Here is an 8,656-nt window from a genome sequence, read left to right on the forward strand (position 1 = left end):
ATCATATTGCATTGTGCGTGTTGTAAATATGCCCTAGAGGCAATAATAAATTAGTTATTATCATATTTCCCTGTTCATGATAATCATTTATTATCCATGCTAGAATTGTATTGATCGGAAACTCAAATACATGTGTGGATACATAGACAACAACATGTCCCTAGTAAGCCTCTACCGAACTAGCTCGTTGATCAAAAGATGGCTATGGTATCCTAGTCATAGACATGAGTTGTCAATTGATAACGGGATCACATCATTGGGAGAATGATGTGATGGACAAGACCCGAACTGTAAACGTAGCATATGATCTTATCAAGTTTATTGCTATTGTTTTCTGCATGTCAAGTATATGTTCCTATGACCATGAGATCATGCAACTCACTAACACCGGAGGAGTACCTTGTGTGTACCAAACGTCGCAATGTAACTGGGTGACTATAAAGGTGCTCTACATGTATCTCCGAGGGTGTCTGTTGAGTTGGCATGGATCAAGACCGGAATTTGTCACTCTGTATGACGGAGAGGTATCTCAGGGCCCACTCGGTAATACAACATCACAAGAATCTTGCAAGCAATGTGACTAATGATTTAGCCATGGGATCTTGTATTACGGACTGAGTAAAGAGACTTGTCGGTAACGAGACTGAACTAGGTATGGAGATACTGACTATCGAATCTTAGGCAAGTAACATACCGATAGACAAAGGGAACTACATACAGGATTAGTTGAATCCTTGACATCGAGGTTCGGCTGATAAGATCTTCGTAGAATATGTGGGAACCAATATGGCCATCCATGTCCCGCTATTGGTTATGGACCGTAGAGGTGTCTCGGTCATGTCTGCATAGTTCTCGAACTCGCAGGGTCTACACACTTAACGTTTGGTGACGATATAAGTATAGTTGAGTCATTATGGTGGTTACCGAAGGTTGTTAGGAATCCCAAATGAGATCCAGACATGACGAGGAACTCCGGAATGGTCCGGAGGTGAAGATCGATATATTGGACGAAGGGTATTGGAGTCCGGAATTGTTCCGGGGGTACCGGGTGATGACCAGCATGACCGAAAGGGGTTTCGGGGGGTCCCGACAAGTGTTGGGGGGCTCATGGCCCAAGGGGAGGGGACAAACCAGCCCGCTAAGGGGATGAACGCCCCTCTCACCCCATCTCACGTAACCAGGGAAGGTGGGGCGCCCCATCTAGGGTTCCCTCCACCCGGCTTGGGGGGCAAGTCACCCTAGGGGAGATCCCATCTGCCTTGCCCCCCCCCCAAGGGGAAACCCTAGGGCTGCCACCCCCTCCTTCCTTCCCCTATATATAGAGAGGTAGAGAGAGGGCAACCACACCCCTTGAACACCCTCATACGCCACGGCGCTGCCTCTCCTCTCCCTCATAGCCTTCTTCCTCTCCATAGCGCTTAGCGAAGCTCTGCTGAGATTCCGTCACCACCACCGCCACCACGCCGTCGTGCTGCCAGAGGACTCGAGCTACTACTTCACTATCGCTTGCTGGATCGAGGAGGTGAAGGCGCCATGACGCCGTGCGTGTGTTGAATGCGGAGGTGTCGTCCGTTCGGCTCTTGGATCGGAAGTTCGCAGGACGGATCGTGATTGGATCGCGAAGATGTTTGCGGGACAGGTCATGATTCGATCGCGAAGACGTTCGACTACATCAACCGCGTTTCTTAAAGCTTCCGCTTAGCGATCTACAAGGGTATGTAGATGCAATCTCTCCTCTCGTAGATGGTCATCTCCTAGATTGGATCTTGGTGAGCGTAGGAAATTTTTTGTTTCCCATGCAACGTTCCCCAACAGTGCGAGGTCGTGAGGAGATTACAGTGGCCCTAGTGGCTTCTTGGGGAGCATTGCGCCTCCACACCGCTCCAAACGGATATTAGAATCCGCAAGGGTGTGAACTTCAGGATACATCGTCGTCTCCGTGTGCCTCGGTTATCTCTTACCCGAGTCCTTTACTTATGCATTTTACTTTGTGGTAGCCATATTATGGCATGTTATATATCTTGCTATCACTCGGTTGTTTATCTTGCTTAGCATAAGTTGTCTAGTTGTTTTAGGTTTTGTGCTTGACAAATTAAATCCTAGTTTTATTCCGCATTTGTTCAGACCTAAACCGTAATTATTTTAAAGCGTCTATTCACCCCCCCCCCCCCCCTCTCTAGGCGACATCCACGATTTTTCACCTATACTTGTGGGTCATCAAGACTCTTTTCTGGCGTCGTTTCCGGGGAGTGAAGCGCTCTTGGTAAGTGGAAGTCGGTAAGGAAAAACTTATACTATGTGCTGAAATTTATTGTCACTTGTTACTATGGAAGATAATCCTTTTAGGGGTTTGTTCGGGGTATCCTCACCTCAACCGGAAACACAAAGAGTTGCCTCTCAACCTACTGCGCCTACTGAAAATATTGGTTATGAAATTCCTTCGGGTATGATAGAACAACTTCTAGCTAATCCTTATGCAGGAGACGAAACTAAACATCTTGATATGCATTTGATACATGTGGATTAAATTTGTGGATTGTTTAAGCTTGCAGGTTATCCGGAGATGAAGTTAAGAAGAAGGTTTTTTCCTTTATATTTGAAGGGAAAAGCATTGACATGATATAGGCTATGCGATGATATTGGATCTTGGAACTGGAATCGATTAAAATTGAAATTTCACCAGAAGTTTTATCCTATGCATCTAATTCGGCATGATCGGAATTATGTAAAGTTTTGGCCTCGTGAAGGAGAAAGTATCGCTCTAACTTGAGGGAGGCTTAAGTCAATGTTATATTCATGCCCCAATCATGAGCTCTCAAGAGAAATTAGTATTCAGAATTTTTATACTCGGCTTTCTCGTGATGATCAATCTATGCTCGATACTTCTTATACTGGTTCTTTTATGAAGAAGACTATTGAATTCGGGTGGATCTCTTAGAAATAATTAAACGCAACCCTGAAAATTGGGAACTCGACGAAGGTAAAGAGTCAGATATTAAGCTTGAGTTTGATTGTGTTAAATCTTTTATGCATACCGATTCTTTTCACAAGTTTAACACTAAATATGGACTTGACTCTGAGATAGTAGCCTCTTTTTGTGAATCATTTGCTATTCATGTTGATCTCCCTAAGGAGAAGTGGTTTAAATATCATCCCCCTATTAAAGAACAAATTAAAGAACCAGTTAAAGCTAAAGATGAAACTATTATTTATAATGTTGATCCAGTTGTGTCTACTGCTTATATTGAAAAACCACATTTCCATGTTAGGATAAAGGAATATGCTAAGGTATCAACCGTAGTTCGCAAAAGTAATATTAAAGCACCTAAACCCCTGAACAAATTAAAGTGAAACCTAGTGTTGCTATGGTTAAAGATCTCTTGGTAGAAAATATTGATGGACATGTTATTTATTTGTGTAATGAGGCTGCTAGAATTGCCAAACCCGATAAAAAGGATAAACATAGACCAGTAGTTGGCATGCATGTTGTCTCAGTTAAAATAAGAGATTGTTGCTATCATGGTTTATGTGACTTAGATGCTAGTGTGAGTGCTATTCCTTTTACCTTACCAAAAAATTATGAATGGTATAGCATCCGATGAAATAGAAGACATTAATGTTACTATTAAATTTGCAAATAGAGACACCACCACACCACTTGGGATTGTCTCCGTTTCAAACAAAGAAAAGTTATGCTGGAAATACAAACCATCCAAGGGATTTGAATGGCAACATCATAATATTGAGGGTATGGACTCTCATTTCCCACTCAGCCAAAATATGTATGTCTTCCAAGGTAATCTCCCCAATCTGAAATGGATGTCCTTTTAGAATTTCTGTTGGTTAAACTTTTTTATGTATAACTATCAATTTAAAAAGAGTTATTGGTATTGACATTCTGAAATATACACCACGATTTTTCTTTTTTATCTAACATATTGTCAAAGAAATTGGTGGTCCAATATCACATAGGAGGCAATGTCAATGTCCTAGATGACCAAGGGTATTTGAAACAAAGTGAGCAACTACATTTTCCCATCACTCAGCCATAACCATAACGATCTTGATGAGAGCAGTGCATACTAAGACCACTAAAAAAGATAGAACAAGCAAACTATGGGAGATTAGCTGTACAACATTTCCTTCCAGGGAGCCCCTATGGTGCCACTGCAGCTGCAGGGTGTTTGCTATACAGAAGGGCCTTCTTTCATCGGCACAAGCTAGCATCTGTTGCTGAAGATGCAAACAGCAGGCTAAGTCTGATACACGAGGTATCCCCATGACAAGCAAAGAACACTCTCAATCCTTAACATCTGTGACGCCTTCAGGTGATATCTGAAACCTTGCTTCAGCTTCAGCCAGGCAGGGAGAGCTCACCACCTTACAGATCCGCTCCTCCGCCCTTCCCTTACGGAGATAAAGCCTGACATGCAGTACCAGATGTTAAACAAGATCCGAACAGGATGAGTGGTAAGGAGATGCCAGGTAGTACACAGGTTACTCAATGCAGCACACCTCGTCGTGGAAGCATGAGCCATGATGTTCCCTCCAATGGGTTTGATCTGTGGCCCAGCAAACATTGCACCACCATCCACTTGGGCCACTACCTGGTTGGAGATTACCACTGCCACCCCGAACTAGAGCAAGCAAAACAAGTCAAATGAGCAACTATCCATGGGACCAATATCATTTCTATGATCAAGTAGAATAAAATGCAGCAACACGACAAGTTTTGTCAGCAATTTGGCTCCAGTATCATATCTATAATCAAGTGTAAGTACTAAAGAATAATGATTTCATCATTCATCAGCTGCTAATGGAAAGAGGCTAATGTACCTCATCCGCTAATTTCTGAAGGCTCCTGAGAAACTTGGCCAGATGCATTTGCCTTGCTGATAGCTCCCCTCTACCAGAGAAGTCAGTTCTGTATAAGGCTGTGGCACTATCTATAACCATAAGCGCAAACCTGCAGCAACAGAGTTCCAGTTCAGTATTAGGGAGATTGTCCAATAATTGCAATGTAAGCACTCAGAAATGATGAAAAAGGTGCAAGTATAATCACAGCCAGGATCTAATTGGCTTAATTACAGCAAGTAACACAATAAAATTGCCTTGGACTGTTATTCGACTGGATTTTATTCTTTCTAAAGCAGATGTAATAGAGTAACTCCGAAAAATATATTCTACCATATAAAAAAATAACATTACCCCAACAATTTAGCAGCATGGGACATGTCAGGATAAGATGGACAACTTCCCAGTTCCCAAGTCATGATAATGAGATCGGCTGCTACCCCTTTCCAGTGCTCCACTGGAAACATAACTAAATATCTTTATTTCCTACTTAGTGCTGATAGTTGCCTGGTAGTAAAAAAAAAGCAACTTGTAACCATCCTAAACATCATTGACGCCTTATTTATTTATTTTTGACGCATACACCTTATTTTTTACCAATCCTTCCGAATATTCAAGCAAATATATGAAGATAGGTGGAATATAATTTTAGCAGTTCACAGTTTCTTGCTAGTAAATCGTATACTTCAGAGCATAGATACCAAATTATAGAAGCATCAACTCACCTTGTCTCCACCATCATGGAAGCTGCTTCCAGCAGAAGTCTTGATTGATGATCAGTATTATATGCTCTAGCATAAGCTACATTCTCAAGTACATCAGCACCATTCAGTCCAAACCTAAAATACAGGATTATCTTGTTTAGCTGTTCAATCATACACCGCATAGTGGCAGAATGAATAATAATTTAAACTGGTATAGAAAGAAAAAACTGCGATATCACCTGTCTGCTATCTGGAGGAGTCTTTGTGGTCTGAATGTGCCTTCTGCGTCAATATAAAGAGCCTTTCCTTCACCACCACCTTGGTCCAGTGGGAGCTGTATAAATCAGTACCAAAATTTTCAATCTTGAGAAAACAGACAGTGGAAGAGAGAGAGAGAGGGGGGGGGGGGGGGGGGGGGGTACAACCATATCTCCTATGTAGCCAGAAACTAATTGTTAAGAAAAAAAAGTAGCCAGTCTTCCAATATTGGAAAAAAGATATCACGTATCCTTCTAGAATTATACTGATGTAGTGGCACCATAACATAAGATTGATATTTTACCGCAATACCTGACATGTGACACAGAGAGTATGGCACAACTGAGTCTTCCCAGACCTAAATTCACCATAAAGCTCCGTGATAGATCCTGTTTCTATTCCTCCTATCAGAATTTGAAACACAATTACATTATTTTTATGTGTCTATTGTATCAGAGTTTCTTTGTGGCAGATAGGAAATGACAAAAGGCAGAGACAGTTACCCTCCAATATTTTATCAAGTTCTCTTGATCCTGTTGTAACTTGGATAATCTCGAGCCTCTGCGCATGAAGTTGGGTAGCACTAGTAAATCCCAGTGGAACCAACTTCGAAGCTGTCAGATGTTTATCAACATTCAGTACCTTTGCATGTGGAAATTCTTTTGTATACGAAGCAATGCAAATAATGTTCCTAAATTCCTATAGTAGAGGCAAACAATTACTTGCCTGCTTCAATTATCTTATCGACTTTGGCTTCACTAATCCCTTTAATTTGCAAAAGATCTTTCCTTGGAGAATAAGCTACAGACTCCACTGTGCAAAGACCAGCATCTTTGAGCTTTTTCACATCAACTGCAGCTATTCCAGATGCCTTCACAGAAAAATTAACATAATTTTAGTCTAGTTGTGACATTAACATTCAGGATTTTCTAAGGAAGAAGACCACTTCATTTCAGTTAACAAAACAGATTACATCCTCAACAGCCTACACGAGAGTCCAGATGGCCTAATGATAAAACTATTTCGCACTATGAATTTCAGACACCTAGCATGGAAAAGTAACTTTAGACACTAAGAATCTGAGATAGGATGCTGAGTTGCTGACAAGAAAATGGGATACGATTTCACAACTGCCATGGCTGATTGGCTGCCGCACATGGTGCCTTGGGGAGAATGTGAATTGCTTTCAGAAGGATGTATCAACATTTCGTACTTTAAAGAATTAGAACATCATAAAATCAAATCGTAGAAGCATTACTTCCAGAAAGACAACGCGTGCATGTGCAATGCATAAGTTTTAGATGCCAGGAATCATAAAGCTTGGAAAACAAAGTACAGGTCCTCTTAATTGCATACAACTAGAGACGGGTATGTCTGCAACTTGTTTAGACTTCAAGAACCGGTAGTGCAGATATACAGTCCAACTTTTGTCCTGATCCCTTAAAAATGTGGGAAAATCACGCATCAGAAATGGTGACAGCAAACATTAACATTTCAGTAACGATCTTTAAGGGTGCTAACAAATCAACCCCGTTGAATCAGTGAATCAAGCCTCTGGTGATACGCCATATGCGGATCGGAAAATTGTGTACCAAAATGAAAGGAGAGCATCTTCATCCATTTCATGCATGTGAAGTTCCCGAGAGAAAAAGGAACCGGGAATTCGGGGGTTCAGGGCCGATAACTCTACCGGAAAGGCACTCCCAAATAGGATAAATCCGCCTCAAAACAACCCAAATAACCGAAGTGCGGACTAAATCTTCGACTTCACGCGGTTCCGAGGGCAAGAACCTAGGGTTTACCGCCAAGAACCCGCCAAATCGAACACCGAAGAGAAAAATGGGGGAAAAGGAGCGGGTCAGTCGCATCCAGTTGCGGCGTTCGGCCGCACCCCCCATTCCACGACGGGAAAGGGAGCGGATCGTGACAGAAAACCCCGCTCTCGGCGGCCTCCGCGGCGGAGAAAGAGCGGATCGATTGAGGGGGAGGGGGGCGGGATGGGTGTTGAGCGGAGCGCACCTGGAGGTGCTCGATGGGGAAAGGCCCGTGCTCCCCGGCCTCCTCCTCCTCGACGGGAGCCGCCGCGGCCGCCTTCTGGTGCGCCGCCGCCGACGACATGGGGCCCACCACTCGAAGAGACAGAGAGATGCTCGGGATGTGAGGCGTTTCTCTCTCTCTCTCTCTCTCTTCTGAGCAGAGGAGGCGGGTTTTGGGGCTGAAACAGAACGCGAAGGCGCCAAAGTTTTATAATTGGGCGTCGTGGTTCTACCGGACGCGGCCTCCCTTCCTTCTCGCGGAAGGCAGCGGCGAGCGGCAAATTTTTGTACAGTGGATTTCAGGCAACCATAACTTCAACGCTGCGTTTGGATGTCTTTACAAGTGTATCATCTTATGAGGTAAATACATCAGTTATAGAACTTGCACGCGACGGTCAGTTTGATACACAAACTTGTAAAATACGTGTTTCTGGTCATCAAACTCACACAAATGTTCATATACGGTCACATTCCATGTATGCAGACATATCCGTAGCCTATGTGGCATTGCCAGCATGGCCAGGGCCCACTGTAAGCCCGCGACGTATGGTAGATCTGCAGGCTTTTTTTTTTACGTATTATGCACCTATTGTTTAATTTATTAAGCCCCTAAAATAAAATGGTTTTTTATTTACGTATAAAGCCCCTAAATTAAATGGAAAAACAAGGGATGGTTCGGTTACGAACTAGGGACATGCCCCTACTAGGCTCGGGTTAACAACCACCAAACCAATGATCATTCATGTCTAGATAGCATAAATAATTTTTATATCATATAAACAAGGCCGAAAAATCAATTCTACA

At 42.8% G+C, this 8,656-nt stretch overlaps 1 protein-coding gene across 1 annotated transcript; it reads right to left on the reverse strand.

Annotated features, from left to right (window-relative positions):
* Nucleotides 1-3,950: 3,950 nt before the first annotated feature.
* RAD51 (RAS associated with diabetes protein 51) lies at nt 3,951-8,041 on the reverse strand. Its single transcript, XM_087535708.1, has 9 exons — nt 7,836-8,041; nt 6,543-6,687; nt 6,320-6,430; nt 6,129-6,220; nt 5,798-5,892; nt 5,580-5,693; nt 4,837-4,966; nt 4,516-4,637; nt 3,951-4,423 (listed from the first exon to the last, which is right to left on the reverse strand). The coding sequence occupies exons 1-9, from the start codon at nt 7,932-7,934 to the stop codon at nt 4,300-4,302; spliced, it is 1,032 nt and encodes a 343-aa protein (XP_087391834.1). The 5' UTR covers nt 7,935-8,041; the 3' UTR covers nt 3,951-4,299.
* Nucleotides 8,042-8,656: the final 615 nt, after the last annotated feature.

Source organism: Triticum urartu, chromosome 7A (assembly GCF_056163025.1).
Source record: "Triticum urartu cultivar PI428250 chromosome 7A, HENAU_Tu73, whole genome shotgun sequence".
Classification (NCBI taxonomy): Eukaryota; Viridiplantae; Streptophyta; class Magnoliopsida; order Poales; family Poaceae; genus Triticum; species Triticum urartu.

Bases quoted from the DNA above. Each gene is read 5' to 3' on its own strand.
- RAD51 (XM_087535708.1), bottom strand. From the start codon at position 7,934: ATGTCGTCGGCGGCGGCGCACCAGAAGGCGGCCGCGGCGGCTCCCGTC. The intron at 6,688-7,835 runs GTGCGCTCCGCT...TTTTCTGTGAAG, and splicing joins TCCCCATCGAGCACCTCCAG to GCATCTGGAATAGCTGCAGT. The intron at 6,431-6,542 runs GCAAGTAATTGT...AACATCTGACAG, and splicing joins CGATAAGATAATTGAAGCAG to CTTCGAAGTTGGTTCCACTG.